Source organism: Haliaeetus leucocephalus, unplaced genomic scaffold (genome assembly GCF_000737465.1).
Source record: "Haliaeetus leucocephalus isolate CR32 unplaced genomic scaffold, Haliaeetus_leucocephalus-4.0 Scaffold984, whole genome shotgun sequence".
In the NCBI taxonomy this organism is placed as follows: Eukaryota; Metazoa; Chordata; class Aves; order Accipitriformes; family Accipitridae; genus Haliaeetus; species Haliaeetus leucocephalus.
This window is the reverse complement of record NW_010973420.1, coordinates 4,090,373-4,108,240: the sequence shown is the minus strand read 5'-3', so window position 1 is coordinate 4,108,240 and position 17,868 is coordinate 4,090,373. Positions and strand designations below refer to the sequence as shown.

General features: G+C 38.5%; 1 protein-coding gene across 2 annotated transcripts in view; it reads left to right on the top strand.

Moving 5' to 3' along the window:
* IARS (isoleucyl-tRNA synthetase) overlaps positions 1 to 17,868 on the top strand; it is a 110,667-nt gene that overhangs the window by 15,829 nt on the left and 76,970 nt on the right. Inside the window, exons 6-11 of one of the 2 annotated variants that reach the window (XM_010584464.1) lie at positions 206 to 323; positions 3,083 to 3,230; positions 5,173 to 5,260; positions 9,437 to 9,497; positions 11,066 to 11,161; positions 17,192 to 17,314. In XM_010584464.1, coding sequence (XP_010582766.1) covers positions 206 to 323; positions 3,083 to 3,230; positions 5,173 to 5,260; positions 9,437 to 9,497; positions 11,066 to 11,161; positions 17,192 to 17,314 — 634 coding nt within the window. The remainder of the gene's footprint in view (positions 1 to 205; positions 324 to 3,082; positions 3,231 to 5,172; positions 5,261 to 9,436; positions 9,498 to 11,065; positions 11,162 to 17,191; positions 17,315 to 17,868) is intronic. The other variant, XM_010584465.1, reaches the window with a different exon arrangement.

The window sequence follows — 17,868 nt, the reverse complement described above, 5'->3', positions numbered from 1 at the left end:
AAGCTAAAAATCAGCCAGAAATACAGTTGCAGTCAGTTTATCTCTTTTTTTTTGTCTTGCAAATATTGTGTTTAGTTGATGATTGATTGTTTAAAAAAAGGTGTAATTCAGAACGGCACTCCAGCTAGAGCAGAACCCCATTTTGCAGTTGACTGACTAAATTTGAAATGCCAAGTGCTATTTCATATTCCTTGTTTACTTCCAGGTGGGTTTTCAAGCAACTGTATGACAAAGGACTGGTGTATAGAGGTGTTAAGGTCATGCCTTTTTCAACTGCATGCAACACCCCACTGTCAAACTTTGAGTCCCACCAGAATTACAAGGTAAGTCAGTATATGTGTACGTTATGTTGCAATCAGATTTCTCTATTGTCTTCAGTTTGGATTTGGAAAGCTTTAGTATTTTTTGCTTGGTGGTACATAAGCATATTATTACACTCCAGATTGATAGTAAAAATTTAGGTAAATTGGTTAGTTTTTATTATATTTTGCTGTATTTGTTTGGATCACTTGATCTTAGCTGCCTTCCCTCTTCTTAGTTACTGCTTACAGACACATAAAGTACATACTTTGTTTTAGTCTGGTAAATTACATTCACTTTCTCTGTGGGGTCTCAAGATGAGTATTGCACTGTGTTGAGTTTTTGTGGTAAATACTTAGATAAGAGCTGCAAATGTCCCTGTCTGTGCAGATCTGAAAAGAGGAAGGTCCTTGGCAGAGTTGAAATCATCTGTGAGGGGATTAATAAGAATTGTCAAAGAGTGCGTTCGGTTGTAGAGCAGTAGGATAATAGTTCTTCTAAGAATCATTAATTTAGATTAAGAAATTACAGAGAATGTTTTACCCAATATAATGCATGGTATACTATGTTTTATAAGATGCTCCTTTGAAAATGAATGATTAGATATAGTAGGTGCAGCTTTTCATTTGCAACAAACTCATGTTCACATATGTGAAGGCAGAACTTGTGTCCCAATTTTCCAAATTTCATCTTAGTTTGTGGACAGAGGTTTTGTATCCTTTCCAATCCCCACCCAGGCTTCCATTTTTTTACATCGTAAATCCTTCACTTACATTGTTGCAGCAGAGAGCTGGCACAAATTGTACAGCTGGTCTTTTTTACATCTTGCCTAAAAAAGGCCAATTTGCTGGCCAAAAATAGTGTTTTTAAAACAAATGTTTAAATATAGACTTGTAGTATAATGCAGTCCACAGATACTAGAGCTTTCAATATTGTTGAGGGTTATTTGCCCATACTCAAGAATAAAGGTTTTGTGATTTAATAAAGTGAGACCTGCAAAGATATCTTCATGTTTGACTCTGTGACAACTGAAATAATTACTTTGCTTGTACTTATTAACTGACATTTCATATAGGCTGAGATTAATGAGCTTTCTTTAGAACAAAGACTATTCTGGTGGGGTTTTTGTGTGTGTGCCCCTTTTCCACAGAGCAAAGCTGTTTTCTCTTCTTGAGTCTTAGTGAAATATTTAGGTGCTATTTCTTACTCTAGAACTAGTAGAGTGTGTCTGTGGGGTGTGCTGCTCTGCCACTTCATACAAAAATTATCTTTTTTGTCTGCTAGAGGTGGTATTTTGAAGACTGAAATGTTGAGGGTCCATAAGCTGACATGATTTATTCTTGGCAAGACCAGTCATTTCTGGGTGTAAGGCAGCTGTTATCTTTTTCACTGTGGAAAGCAGGCTTTGGCTTCTGTTTATTGATCCTGTGAGAATCAGGACACAAATCATGAGAAATAGGATAGAAGAAGCATGTTCAGAAACTGAGTTAGGTGTCTAATGTATACTTGAGTAAACTATATCAACAGCTTGTATTACATTTAACTGAAGAAGTGTTGTCTTCAGATGTGAGCAGGCATAATTTTGTGAACAGATAAAACATTACACAATGCCATTACTTGGCAGCCTGGATGTTATTTTTTTTTATGGCTTGCCAGTTGTTTTTATCTACTTGGTCAACTTTAGTGCTTCAGAAAATGAAGTGAATAGCCTACAGTGTTGTTTAACAATTGGTGGAGACAGGACTGTAGTGATAGCTCAATCTTTGCTTGGTATTGAGCGTGGTTCAAGAGTTATGTAATATTTATGTTTTACTGTTGACTGCACCAGATGTTCACAGAAAATTCCCTCTGGAGCAGCCCTTAGCTCAGACATAAATAGCTGCCTGTCCCATGATGCCGTTAACTGTTCCATGATGCTGGACAGAAACCAGAGAGCCTTGCACTAGACATTATGAGGGGATAGGACTTATTCACATGTTTAGGGTCTGTGCGCATAGCACCCATTTTTGTTTGGCATTTAAAATTAACAGTGATAGTTTCACATTTGCAAGATGAGACTTGCTTTTTGTAATATGTGAAATGTGAAGTGACTGAATAGCATTGTACTTGTCTGAAAGAAAAACTTGTTTTCAGGGGATTCTTTTGACTCATTTGGAGGCAAAGTTTTATAGGGTAGCTGGCAAAGGTCTCCTTTCCTGAGACCTTTTTACTCTTAAATATTGACATACTCCTATTTTTAAGTATGCCAAACTTTTTTTCCCACTTGTTAACAACAGTTTCCTAATAAGAGATTTCATCATCTTGAGTGATGGCTATTCTTCCTACTCCCTGACTCTAGAGGAAAAGGTGGGAAAAGGCTTTGTGTAGCAGTATCTGAGAAACTGCTGATTTTCTTCACAGTTGAGATTAATCCCATTTTTAAAGTTTATAATCAAAAGAGGTACTTGAGGGAACTGGCACTCAGCTCTCTTTGGTGTTTTGGCAGCTAATTCCCAAAATCTCACCGCTAATCTGAATTTTTAACCCTGTTGGCCTTGTTGGACTGACAGTTTGCACTGGTATAGTAGAGTAACATTGTGACTGGTGTTCTCTTCAAACTTTCTTATGCTACCACTTCCCCTTCTAACACTACAGTGATGAACTAGGCAAGTTGCAATATAGGTTTTGGTGGATGGCAGTAATAGTTACTACTTCTTAGATTTGTGTTTTCTCACTAATAAATTCAGTAAACCTTTTTTCTCCCCCTCTCCTTTTCCCCCTTTGACTTTATCTTGTTTTTAAGGACGTTCAAGATCCTTCAGTGACTGTGAGCTTCCCACTGGATGAAGATGCAAGTGTTTCTCTTGTTGCTTGGACAACTACTCCTTGGACCTTGCCTAGTAATTTGGCCCTTTGCGTTAATCCAGAGTTGCAATATGTAAAATTGAGAGGCAAGTGTTAACTGAAAGTGACATATAATGAACACTTCTTTTTTCAGTGCCTGTGAATACATACTTATATTTTGTATGATAGACTGTTTTATGCTACATTTATAGCACTTTGCTGGGTTGGATCAGTGTTATTTTGAAGGATGACATTTACTTCTTATGTGGCTGATGACTTCCGACTGCTGTGCTATTTTTATTTACATGCATTGTGAGGACTGTTCCCTAAAAAATATTGATAGACGAAATAAAGAACAAGAGCAAATGTTTTATCTGTCTTCTTAAAGTCACACTATATTTGAGAGACAGGGAGGTGTGACTGCGTGTCCCAGCTTTTTTGATTCCCTCCTCTCTTGGGGCTCAGACTCATGAACGAGTTAGTGCTACATGACTGCTAAGTTGCAGTAACTGAACATCTCTGTACTCTTAACCCATAGCAGATGCAAGGTGTTACATGCTAGTCTCAACCTGACTGAAGTGTGGTTTTTAGCACAAATGTAAGACAAGGTACTGTGGTTTCCAATGTAAGAGTACATTTGACTAAGTGCTTTGGCTTGCTTACTCATGGACCAGTTGGCTGCACCTGGCTAAACAAGTTGTGTACTATAAGGTAATCTCTTTCATGAGAGCACCCAGCACTTCAGGAATTGTATGCAACAGACCATGTAGGGTGCTTAAACAATCCAGGCTGTTGCTTTTCTCATTACTGCTTCAAGTAGTTTTCCAGGGTTTGCAGTTCCATTTTTTTCAGTTGGCAATGGAGTATGTTATGATGTGTCTTCCTTTTCACTTGGGCAAGGAATTTATTTTATCCTTGAAATCCAGTTGTCTTTAATTATATCTTCATCTACAAAACCCTTTTTAAAAAAAATTTTAAATGAAATGGTAAGCAAGAATTTGGATGAAAGTACTTTTTGCATTGCTGTTTTCAGGTTCTCCCAAATTGCTTACCTTTTCTGACTTACCAGTGTATGTTTAAACAAAGAAAAAAAGAGATATTCAAGTTAATGATGGCATTTAATATGGAGTAAATATATGCCAAAGATACAATTTCCAGTTCCAACAACCATATGAATCTAATGTGTGCCTAAGGTGTTAAACATGAAAAATTGCAGAGGCTTTTACAGTGAACTCCATATGTTTGGGTTATCTTTGTTTTAAGAGAGACCTAAGTAAGTTTCAGTTTTCAAAGATTTTAACATAAATTTGGTCATCTCAAAAAGAGTTATTGAGTACTTTCAGAAATAACACCTACACCTGCCTGAGATGCTGAGTTATTGGGCTTAGATGTCTTTGGCCTACAGTCTGTTGGTGGGATAGTGATGCTGACTAAGTTGGTAGGGTAGTAGTGTGAATAAAATTTGTAACTGAATTTAAGAGATGAAGGTTGTTTGCGGGGAGAAAATGGGTTTCCTGCATAACGTTTCACTTTGTATTTACTTACTTTAAAAAGAAATCCAAGCACAAAATTGATTGGAATAGTAAATCTCAGAAAGGCAACATAAAGTGCAATCATAACCCCTAATGGCAACTTAATAATATTGATTTTATGTAGTATTTGTCCATCTTCCAATTCTTTCCCTCTGTTTCATATACTGAAACTTTCAATTGCTTTTCTTTGCTGCAATGATAATAGACAAGGTAGGGTATTTCTGCTGCTCGGGAAAAAAAAAACACCAAAAAACCAAAAAAAACCCACAAACCCAGAATGAAAATCAGTGGACTGGGTTTTGTGGTTTCTGTTTAAACTTAACTTTTGGAAAGTGTTCATTAAGTGGCTGTGTGGGGAAGAAGTAGCTGGGAACTAGTGGTCGATCAGCAGGATTATTCTGGGCAGTTTTATAGCTAATATGATACTATCTTGCATAAATTGAGAGGTTTCGTAATGGTGCAAATAAGGGTATTAAATTGAGATTTATGTAACTTATTGTTTTATTTTATATTCTAGATAATGCCACAGGAAAGATTTACATTTTGATGGAATCTAGGCTGATAGCACTGTACAAATCTGACAGTGAATATGAGATACTTGACAGGCAAGTACATAAATTATTACACACTTGTTAACTTCCAGTATTTTTATAGATCAGAAGTTAAATGTTTCAAGAAGTTGGATTTTGCAGTTACCTAAAGATGGGTTTCCCCGCATGTGTGTATATCTTGCAAAAATCTATAAAAGAGATTGAAATTTACTAGAACAAATTGGTCTTGACGTGAAGTTACAAATAGAATAAAAGTTTCATTGGGTCATTGTATTATGGTGGGGAAAGTTACTTAGTCCGTCCTTTTCCTGTGTGTTTTCTTAGAAAGACATTAATTTAAAAGTCTCAGAAAAACCCTGGAGATTGTCCAAATGCTGAACACATTCTAAACTTTATGTAACTATTTAAAGGGAAATGGGCAAAAGCAAAGCCATTGTCTTTAGCAAGCGAATACTGCTTCCGTAGCATGGTCTACGTAAGTTATGTAGTTAGTGGCAGTTAATGCTTTCTGAAGACTGCTTATTCATCTTGGTTCCGTGTAAAAATACAAATTATTTAATAAGTCACACTGGACAGGGGACATAGGTGTTAAATTCTGTAGCTCTCTTAAGCAAAATATGTGGCTTGGCTTCTCTTAAATCTTTTATATAAAACATTAACCTGTTAAAGAGGTAAAATACAACAAATATTTATTTGCTTACTTTATTTAGTCCTGTGCAGTGGGTAAAAAAAACAAACCCAACACACAAACAAAAAAACCCAGCAAAAACTCACACAATACAAAACCACAATAAAACAAACCAAAAAGACTAAAAATTTTTTTGAGAATAACAACCCTTCTTCACTGGCATCAGGTTTTTGTTTGTGGTGTGGTGGTTTGTTTTTTTTTTTTGTTTGTTTTTTTTACCAAGCAGTTGAAAGCTTTACACATAAAAAACATTTACAAAAAGGATATGTCTTATTTCAGCTAAGCAGTTGCATGTAGTCATTGAATTAGGGGAATATAGAGCTGGAATGTTTGCTTAAGATGTTGTCTACCATGATGCCTCATACTGTGACAATTGAGTAGTTCTTATTTTGTATTTGCATTGATTTCTATTCCCCCCCCCCAAGTGGGTTCTCTTCATCTATCACTTACTCTGTAGCAATTCAAGTCAGTACTCAATTTATAAAGATGATATTCAGTGGTCTCACTCTTCAGTGTTGACAGAAGTTCTGATCTCCAGATTTTTTTTCCTCCTTTCAGAGTCATCAGTAAAAACATTGAATAGTGTCAGCATTATGATAGTCTCTGCCAGGATACCACTGGAAATTTTCAGTCTAATACTGAATTAACAATAACTTTTTTTTTCTCAAAGTGGTTGTGTGTCCATGTAAACATACAGTCACCCAGTTAAAATATTTGTGTGTGTCAGAATGGTATGTCAAAGTGTCAAAAGTCTTACTAACCTTAAGACTTAAATCTATCTGCTTGCTTGCTATCTAAGCTAGTTGGTCTGCCTAAAAAAAAAAGTAATTTGCCTTGGTGTGACTTATTCTTGACAAATTCATATTGTATGTTTTTAGCACTTTGCTTTTTAAAAACTGTTCAATCACTTAAGTTGAATCAAGTTGTTATGCTAGTCTGACTGGTTTTTAGGTCCATCAGTACTCCATTTCTCTCTTGAAGTATAAGTGCTGTGTTCCTTTCTAGTCTTTTGAAACCTCTTCAGTGTCTAAAAACTAAGCCTTCTACGAAAAGATCTCTATTTTCTTAAAAATTTCTGAATGCATTTCCTTTAGACTTAAAAAAAAAAAAGAAAAAGCAAGGTAGGTGTATTAAACTTATTATCTATTGTCTTCTGGTTCCAAATCCTTCTTTTAATGGAATACTACAAATTCTGTATCCAGGAATGCACTGAACCTTTCAGCCTTTTTTTGGTGTGGTGTGTTGATCACAACTGTGAAGTACCTGTTCTTTAAGACAATCATACACAGGTTTCAGTTGTCATTGCTTATGTCCCTGGCTAGTTGTATTTCTAATTTCTGCCCCCGATCTTTGATTCCCCCTCCCCCCCCACCCCATACCTATGCATAAGGGTGCTAGCAATTTTTTTTCTCCTTGCAGAGCAGTATATTTTTCTTCTTTCTGTATTAGTGCTACAGTCTTCTCAAGATGGGGTTTTTTTTGGTCATGCTCCAATTTTTATGTTACATAATTAGTTCTCTCAAATGTGAGATGTGAGACAATGAAGAGGTAGCTGGTAGTTGAATGGATCTTTTAAAGATTTAGATCTATGAGTGTATAAGTTTATGGAAATGAACTTTCCCATTTCTACTCTTAACTTTTTTCTTTCTTCAGCTCACTTCTAAATTCTCAGGCAGTTAGGCCCTTGAGGGAGAAATTCATGCCACTTGCTCCATACCAGATGGCAGGCTGAGGTCAAGGAATGATCTTACAGAAAATTTTCTGTATTTGAAATCATCTGAACTTCCTGAGTACTCTCAGCCTTCCCACCCTCCCTCAAGCCTGACTTTTCTCTCCCTTTTCTTCCCAGATGAGATGGTAGGTTTTTGTGTGAGAGCAAATGGGAATACTTGTTTCACTGATGAGATGGCTACCATCTTTATCAGAATATTTTCGGCTGCTTTGCACAAGTGGATTGGTCTTGGTATATTACCCCAGTTTTGGCCATTGAGTGGCTTGTCGTTTTATTCAGCAGTGGTAGATATGAAATGACTGATGAGCATTTTCCTTCCTCTGTGTTACATTTCAGTCTATTTGCATATTAAACACTTAATTTCTTTAAACTATTTTCCACTGTTGTCTCTAGATTCTAGAGAATCCAAAAAAGGATTTCTGGTCTCTTGAGAGTGATTACTATAGTGATTTTAAGTGAGTCTGTTATTACTATAACTTAGGTCACAAGAAGGCAGCACTGTATAAATTTTCAGCTTGAAGTTCAGGACTTTGATAAACAAAGTATTTCAGATCTCAAAAGAGAAAATCAGGAACGTGATCCACAACCCTTGCCTTTCACTGACTTGCATTAAATAAGAATTTAACTTTTTTTTTTTTAAGGCCAGTTCTAGTGCTTTACATTCTGTGTCTGAGCATTCCCACATCTGTGTGGTTGAGCACTGGGATGCTTTTCTCTCATCTGATCCTGATTAAGCACCTCAAACATTCCTGAGGCTGTATGTAATGTAAAATATATAAACTGTCCGTGAAGCTGTGGCTTAAAATAGAAATCTCCCCTTTTCCTAGTGGATATTATGTATGCTGAGCTGAGGAGTCATGCTCTTTAACTTAGCATTAAAAACTGCTTGAGTTCCTTTCTGTGCAATGAAACAGCTTTGAAGAGTTCCTCACTTTGAAGTAGTCAAGTGTTTTATGGTTCAACCATTGTTTTGGAAGATGTGGATCAAGGATAGTATAAGCAAAGACCACAGCTGTGACACATTCAGAGAGCTATCCCATCTATTAGATGAAGTTGTGTTTTAACTAGACTTTTTCCTGAAATGAATGATTTAAGCACTTTCAGGAGAGTTCTGAGCAGTGAATCCCAACCCAATCACTGTCTTCCGTCAGCTGTTGTTGGAAGTCTGAAGAGAGCGAGATCTACAGGCTCTGTCTCTGTCTTGCATTTCTTGTCTGGCTTAGCTGGTTCCTCAGTCAGTCCTGTCTGTTGGATCTTTCCCTGAGATACCCGTGGAGAGTTTGGATGCCTAGTTTTAGAATAAGGAATGAGCCATCCAAGCTTTAAATGCTCCAGTACCCTGCATCACAATCTTCTGTGCGTGTAACTTTTAGGTGTTTTGGATCAGTGCTTATTTAGTTCTGTTGAACATGCTGAGCCACAGGGCTATGTTGTTATGAATATTAAATTGAAATTGCATTTTATCCAGAAGCTCCTTGCCCAGCTTTACCAGACAGTGATTGTTATTAATGTTTAATTCCTACATTAATTTACAATGATCGCTTGATTGAAAGACCATCAGGTACAAGTGTACCTGTTGACTGTAGCAGAGATGCGTTAAGACATGTTACAGTTTTTGTCCAAGTCCAAATTGCCAAAGAGTTGTAAAAATGAGAAGCAAGCTATTAAGGAAATACTTTTTTCTTCACCTTATGAAGTCAAATTCTGTTAGAGATGGGGAAAAAGGAAATTGGAAAAAATAGCATTCCTACCAGCTGACTAAGCAATTTTCAAGTTGTTAATTTGTGTTCATGTAAATCCTTCTCCTCAGGTTTCCTGGCATTGCTCTTAAAGGCAAGAAATATAAACCACTCTTTGACTATTTTATTCAGGTAAGATGGACAAGTTTGGTGTTTGATACAGGATACAAAGACAAAAATAAAAACCATTCTCAGTATTCCTTGTTTATATTATAAAAATCTTGTGTTCTAGTAACAAACCCCAGGTTGTATTAAAGTAGTTGAAAATCCTAGTGAAAGGTTGAAAAACAGAAAGTTTACTTTTTTCTGTAGTTTTTTCCCTTAAGTTTTAAATATACCCAGAGTAAGAATTCAGTGATAAATAGTAGTTTGATTTGAGATTGTGGAGAAACTTCCAGTAAACATTAATAAATAGGGAGTATTCTCTCAACTTTTCATCTGGTGAGCTTCTGTTGCCTGCCTATTAAGTCCACAAATTTTGTATTCACAAGAGAATGACTTTGTGGATAACAGCTGTAGACATGTAGTGTTTTTCACTGAAGAGTTAAAAGCCTTTGATAAAATAACTACTGATATATCTCGTTTTTATGGATGTCCTTCTGTGCAGCATTTAAGCACTGAGTAAGTCTAGTGTAGTTAATAGCATCACAGATGATAATAGAATATGTAGCAATAAGAGAGGGATAAGAGAGGGGGTTATATATTTAAAAAAAAATTCTGATTAAAAAAGGATTAAATTTTTCAAAGAGTTTAAGTGGGTTACAGTACTGCTGGACAAGCAGCTGTTAACTCATATAAGGGATTTGGCCATTTGTGACTACCATCTGTTCTGAAGCATGTGCTGAAGTCAGCAAAGGTGAGAAAACCTCTGTAGGGAGCAGGACCTGTTATTTCTAGAGAAAGGTCAAACACCAAGCTGAATCTGAAAAATGGGACTGCAGGTGTAAAGGTTTGGAATGGATAAATTTTTTGAGTCCCGCTGTACTTTAAGGAGCAGATGGGCATCTGCTTTTTTTTTTTTTTTTTTGAATGGATGTCTTATCTCAAAATATCCCTCTTCAGAACAAGCCAAACCTAATACTTTGTAACATATTTGGTTCAGCTGTGACTGCAGTAATTTTTTTTTTAATACTTCTGTATTAAGGAATAGAAAATAGCTCTATTTTTCATTATCTACATACTGAACACACTGAAAATTGTCAGATCTTTTCGTGGCAATTTTTTCTTTCTTTTTTTTTACTTACCACTTTCTCATTCTCTGGCAGAAATAAAATATATGACTGTACAAGCAAACTTCTTTAAAATTAGAAGGTACAGTGGACACATAAAAATGCAAGGAGACTTCAGTATATAGAATCCCTGTAGCTTTCTTGTTTGTATCCTCACTTAGAGAAGTGTATTGTTTTGTAGTCTGTTAAGCACACAACTGTGTGAAGATCTGTGGCTTGAAGAGTAATTGACTATGAGGCCTTCCGGAGAGGTCTTGGATTTAATCACATTTGACACTGTTTAATGAAGTATACAGCCTGAGTGTCTTAGCTATGAGAAATGATTAAATAATGTTAGGAATGTCACATTTCACTGTGTCACTTATTTTTGATGCAGTTCTTTACTCTTGCAGGTGGCTAGTGGCTCTTCCATGTTCTTAAGAATTCTGCATTGCTGTATATATATGTATACATATGTGTTTTGTGTTACAGTGCAAAGATAAAGGTGCCTTTGCTGTGCTAGTAGACAGTTACGTGAAGGAGGAGGAAGGCACAGGTGTTGTACATCAGGCCCCCTATTTTGGTGCTGTGAGTATGAACCACGTATCTGTAATGTTAATTTTGTTCCAACACACATTGCTTGGCTTTCCAGCTACTGGGTGACTATGATATTAAAACAGTGCTCCCATTTGCTACTTAAAAATGTACGAATGCAATGCTACATTGTATTCTAATGAGTTTGTGCACTCACTAGTGCCCTTTGTGTGCTAGACTGGAGATTTTAGGTGTCCCTTGATTTGGTTATTGTTGTGGTATGTGAAGTGAACTCACCACTGTATATTCTGAGTGTCATTGATCTTAGCTTTTCTCAAAGTCTAAATTTACAGCTTTGAGAAGAAATGATCTGTTGCACTGATAGTCAAAACTGGCTTTGCTAAGTGGTAATTTTGGATGGTAACAGCAGTTCTGCTCAGCACAGTGCCCCTCTTCAGCGTTTCAATTTCATTACTCATTGGGCTTTTAGAGAATGAGAAAAATGCTTTGACTGCTTTTGTCTGAGACTTTATCCCTTGGTGTGAAAGGATTTTGTTGCACTCCATTCTTTTTTCTGTCTTTATTGTCCTTTCCCTCAGTCTATTCTTCTGAAGGTTAAGAGGGATAATTTTTCATGGATTTAATCATTTCAGTTTTTAGACGCATTAATTAAATGCACTAGTTAAGATTCATTGTCCTTTTTGTATAGTGTCCTGTCTTCAGCCATTATCCAAAGATGCCCTCAAAAAACTTGCAATAGAGCTGCCAATGCCTAGCAATTAGCAATCCCTGGACCATGAGCTCTATCATCATTTTCAGAAACTGTTGGCATTAGCAATAGGCCTCTTTGTATTCATGTGTCCCATCCTTTTCTGTATTTTTTTTCTGCGTTTTTCTGAAGGGTGCATCCATTGTGGTAGTGTTTCCCTTGTCAAGATGAGCATTGACATGAAAAGTTGTCCTAGCTTAATGCAGCTGTGAATAAAGAAAATTAGACTGGGCTGTATGTTATCAGTTAATAAAGAAATTAATGGTGACTGGTAAAGGCGTCTTAAGGAGTCTAAAGCCTGTCACAGTACTTGCACCTCAGATACTCCCCTGTAGCTAAATCTTGCAAGGACATGACTGAGGGGTTGAGGGAGCAGGCTTGATTTTGATTGAGGAGCTTTTTCTGTAGGAGATGGAGTAAAGGAAGGGAATAGGCAGCTAATAGAGAAGGAGCTCTGGAAGAAACTCTCCTTTGGCTGCTGTATTGTTTTGTTGTGTATTTGCACAATACAGTTTAGTTGCTGGAAACAGCTTGTTGGAAAGCCTGACTGGCCAGTTAGAGCAAGGATTATCTGCCTTCTTTTATTTGATTTTGTTGTAAGCCCACAGAGATTTGTATAAAATCAGAGGAAAAAAAATCTTGTCTCTCTCTCCTGGGAAGTCAGCAATTATCTTTAAAACCATTCTTTTTAAAAACATGAGAGTATCAGTTAAATGCATTGCAGAGGAAAAAATGCATAAAATGTTAGTGCACTTCTTCGTCACACAAACATCACAAACAAAACTTTGCACTCGGTAGCTAAGGAGCAGCTTGACTTTATAATGTGTGATGCATAGACCCGAGTCAGCTGGCTGTGCTACCTTCAGAAGGAAACTGCACAGCACGTGATGTTGCACTTAGTGCTGCTACCTTTTTCTTTCGGGATGCATGTTGTTCAGTTTTGATAGCCCACTGATTATTTTTGTTCAGAAAGGCTCACAAAGGGTTCTGGTTTAAGTTCGGGAACTTATCATTGTACAGTAGACTCTGTATAGAATACTGAGTGTTACATGTGTTGGTGTGGCAGGTTGACCATGGCTAGATGCCAGATGCCCCCCAAAGCTGCTCTGTCACTTCCCCCTCCTCAGCTGGACAGGGCAGAGAAAATATAACAAGGGGCTCATGGTTCAAGATAAGGACAGGAGAGATCACTCACCAGTTACTGTCACAGGCAAAACAGACTCAGCTTGGGGAAAATTAACTCAATTTATCACCAATCAACCAGAGCAGGGTAATGAGAAATAAAACCAAATCTCAGAACACCTTCCCTCTACCCCCCTCTTCTTCCTGGGCACAACTTCACCCCCAGATTCTCTACCTCCCCCCCCCCGCCCCTGCAGCGCAGGGGGATGCGGAATGAGGGTTACAGTCAGTTCATCACGTTATTTTCTGCCGCTCCTTCCTCCTCAGGGGCAGGAGTCATCACACTCTTCCCCTGCTCCAGTGTGGGGTCCCTCCCACGGGAGACAGTCCTCCACGAACTTCTCCAACATGGGTCCTTCCCACGGGCTGCAGTTCTTCACGAACTGCTCCAGCGTGGGTCCCTTCCACGGTGTGCAGCCCTTCAGGAGCACACTGCTCCAGCGTGGGTCCCCCACGGGGTCACAAGTCCTGCCAGAAAACCTGCTCCAGTGCGGGCTCCTCTCTCCACGGGGCCACAGGTCCTGCCAGGAGCCTGCTCCAGCGTGGGCTTCCCACGGGGTCACAGCCTCCTTCAGGCACCCACCTGCTCTGGCGTGGGGTGCTCCACAGGCTGCAGGTGGAGATCTGCTCCCCCGTGGACCTCCCTGGGCTGCAGGAGGACAGCCTGCCTCACCGTGGTCTTCCCCACGGGCTGCAGGGGAATCTCTGCTCCGGTGCCTGGAGCATCTCCTCCCCTCCTTCTTCACTGACCTGGGGGTCTGCAGGGTTGTTTCTCTCACATGTTCTTACTCCTCTCTCTGGCTGCAGTTTCTGTGTGTCCCAGCAACTTTTTTTCCTTCTTAAATACGTTATCACAGCGGCGCTACCACTATGACTGCTGGGCTCGGCCTTGGCCAGCGGCGGGTCCATCCTAGAGCCGGCTGGTATTGGCTCTGTCGGACACAGGGGAAGCTTCCAGCAGCTTCTCACAGAAGCCACCCCTGCAACCACCCCCCTGCTACCAAAACCTTGCTGCACAAAGCCAGTACAGTTGGCATTAAATGTTTGCCTTTAGACAAGCTTAGATGAAAGAAGGGAGATAACTCATGATTGTAGGCAGGACTGTCTTCCTAATTAATTGCCTTCTCTGCAACTTCCTATCCTGTTGTGTTGAAGGTGAATAGGAAAGGCGTAAGTGGAGCAGGAGGCAAGGGTCAGAGGAGAAGAAATAGAGCACAGTCCTTCACAGGAGGTGTCATATCTTGTCTCTAACCGTTCCCCTCAATATAAGCAAGTCCTTTTGATAAATAGGGTTAGAGAGTAAGGGGTTTTTTAATCCTACTTACTGATACATATTCTGTATGGCTGATAGCTTAGAAATGTCTCCTTCTCCAACAAAATTTGAAGTAAAATTTCACCTTCATTTAGTTCCAGGACATGTAGTTTCATTGTCTTGTGTGATGCTTTTGCCAAATACAATCTGCCACACAATATCAGAGCACTCTGTTTCAGTTCAAAAGACATCAAAATTAAAGCTCACAGAACAAGACGAACCTGTATTAAAAACTCTGTAAACTCATTGTACCTCCAGATTAACATGACACTAAAATTCACCTGCTCAGGCATCTCATCATATGTAGATGCATCTACAGTCAACTTAAAAAGCTTTAGTAACATTTCAATTTGCATACAAGCCCTGTACTTCTAGTGCCTGCTCAGACTGAGTCACAGAAGTTTCACAGATATATTACTGTTACAGTTTCTTTTCAGTAGATTGCAAAAGTATACTTGATTTTTGTTAAAAGGTGCTGAAGGTGAACCTTTTGACTTCATGTTTTTGTTGTTTTCATTTGTTTGGGGTTTTTTTTAATTTCATATAGAAAAGCTTTGAGTTCTGATCAATGAGCTGTTTAATAGCTTCTGCTTCATTCATGTTGTTTATTACAACTTTTATTTGTAATCTTTTGAGAGATTTAATTGTGGCAGGGGTACAAAAGTGAACACTATGACTTCTATCCTGGAAAGAATTGAAATTTGTCTTAGCTTTCCAGTGGAGCTTAGCATTTGTGGATTTCTGTATGTGGCTGAATATATTCTTGGATTGTGGTTACTGAAGCAAATCTTCATTAAATCAAATGGCAGGTCAGTCAGGAAAGCTTTTACATTCAAGTTTGAGTTCTTCAAAAGAAAGGAACTAACTGTAGAAAACTAAAATAGCAAAGCCCTTTATATATCATTGGCTGTATCAGCGATGCAAATCGAACTGAACCACCTCTTGACCTAGGTCCTGCGAAGTGGAAGGTTTGTTATTACGTTTTAGCTAGGTTGTGAGCGTGCCAAGCTTTGTAGTCTTTGCTGGCTGCTTCTTCAAAGCCTTTTACAATTCACTGCCAAATCAGGGTTGACGTTAGTTATGTCATCTGGCCTACATTTTAAACACCGCAGTCTGCTTGCTATATCTTAGTAATAATAGCTGATGAAAGGTCAACTGAGAATGGGCTTATCTCAATTAATCTATTGACTGAAGAAGCTGGTTGACCAAGTGGAGGTTGAGTAATTGTGATGGCTGTCTGCAGCTGCTGGAGAGTGGAAAGAGACTATGGTCTGGAGTAAATGAGTGCTGTAGCTGAAGTGGTTTTTCGTTTCTACGTGTAATGCCTTAGTACATGAAGTAGCCAACTTCACTATTGCTATGGATTATTTTCATCGTTGTAAAATATACTGTGGATCAACAGGCAACATCTGCCAGATCTGGCTTGGGGGAGCTGGTAACTACAGGGACTAGGGGTTAGGCCTGGAGGTACAGGATGAGGACCACAAAGGATCTGGAAACTCTGCTCTGTTGCTCTACAAGTTGGCTCGCCTGTGTTGGTTATATCTAGGAAAGGAGAATTCAGCTAGCTATGGAGCACTTGCTTATTTAACGTTTATTTATACGCTTGCTTCTAGTGTGGTCTCCTTGATCAAGGTGGACAAATTGCTTTAGAGTGCAACTCTTACGAAATAGTTGCTGCATTTTACGAAAGGTAAATGAGCTCTAAGCATAGTGGAGGGTGACAGTTCAACGGCTGCCAGCTTTGGCAGGCAGGGTCACCACAGGTTCTGTTTCATGCTACGTAAAATTTCAGTTTTTGTCCCTGAAGCCTGTGGTTTCCCCCATTTTGTCAGAGCAGCAATACAGAAACCTCTGTCTTAAAAAAGCAACCTGACTTGATGCAGGCTTAGACAGGGCCTTTTTCTTTGAGGAAAAGGAAGCAATTCTGTGAATGTGCTGAGAGTGACTGATCTGCAGCTGTCCCCTTCTCCTTCCCCTTCCCACCCCCAGTAGCCTTCAGGCAAGAAAGTGGGTAATCTGGAGTGATAATTGGTTAAGGTATGCATTTATTCCCCTAATAATTTTGTTTAAATCTTTTCTAAGATACCATTGTTGTTCAGTTATGTTCAGGAAAGCCTGAAGTGACCCTCTTTTTCTTAATTTTTTTTTTTCTTACAACTACAGGAAATTAAAAATTTAAATGGAGGCTGGCCAGGAAAATAAACTGTGATGTTGTCCATGTGTGGTTCTTGGTCAGTTAGATTTGCCTAAGGGCCAACAAAGATTGAGAAATACAGATTTAAAGGCTTTGGATCATTAAGACATTCAGAAAATGGGATTTCTTATGTGGAGTTCCAGAATTTGATTGATTAAAACAACCTGCCTTCTGAAAAATGCCATGCAGGCTTGTGTGCTAAACAGACACAAGTCTCTGGTGGGTACAAGAACATGGCACAGTGGTTGTCGGTTCCTTTGCCATGCAGTAGTAGCCTGCAGGTGTTGACTACATGTATGTATGTGTGTACGCACACATATAAAATATGTGTGTATATATATGAACGTATATCTATATGCACAGAAGCACATGCACATATCCTCTCTACTAGCTGAGAGAAAACACATATATTCAGAAGAAGTCATAATTTCTCTGATGAATAAAACTACAATGCTGTAAAATACATATTTTCCTATGCATATTTGGTATTGGTGAAGGCTGAGATCTTGCTGTTATTGTCTAGTCATCACATTATCTATTTAATGTTTAATTTCTTTTTCTGGGGATGGATATTTTAACCAGTATTTTGTTTTTCTGTAACTTGGTACTTGTCTCTCTTTGTAGGATGATTACAGAGTCTGCATGGATTTTAATATCATTCAGAAAGATTCTGTGCCCGTTTGTCCCGTTGATGCATCAGGCTGCTTCACAGCAGAAGTGACTGACTTTGCTGGACAGTATGTGAAGGTTAGTGGTCTTGGAGGAAGTAAATTACACTTTATTCAAGATAAATTTTATATATGGTAGAAGTGTTCTTTTCTTTCCCTAAGTGGCTTTTTCTTCAATGTGTCTTTGGTATCTGGATAAATCAAAATGTGTTTTAACATTTGCAACAATGTTGCAATTGTTTATTACAATATCTGAAGAATAAAGAATTTTGAAATGTAATACTGTGTATCTAGTACCAAAAGGGAAGAAGACTATCCCCTGTTTGCATCTACTGCAGAAAGAGTCTCACTTTTCCCTTGTTTCTTATGGAAATGTTACACATGCAGTCTCTAGGCAAGTGTGCAGAGGCCTCCCTTACCTCTGGACGACTTCCGAATTCACAGATATCATCAAGTTTATACCAGCCAGTTAGTGTAACATGACTTGTTAGAGGAGAGAAATCCAGTCATTTTCCCCACTTGTGGGACGTGTTGCAATGTGAATTTACTTGCCAATAGATGCAAGAGAATGCATGTAAAAGGAACCCACAGGAACTCCAGATTGCTACAGACACAAATCCATAGAAAGCAGTC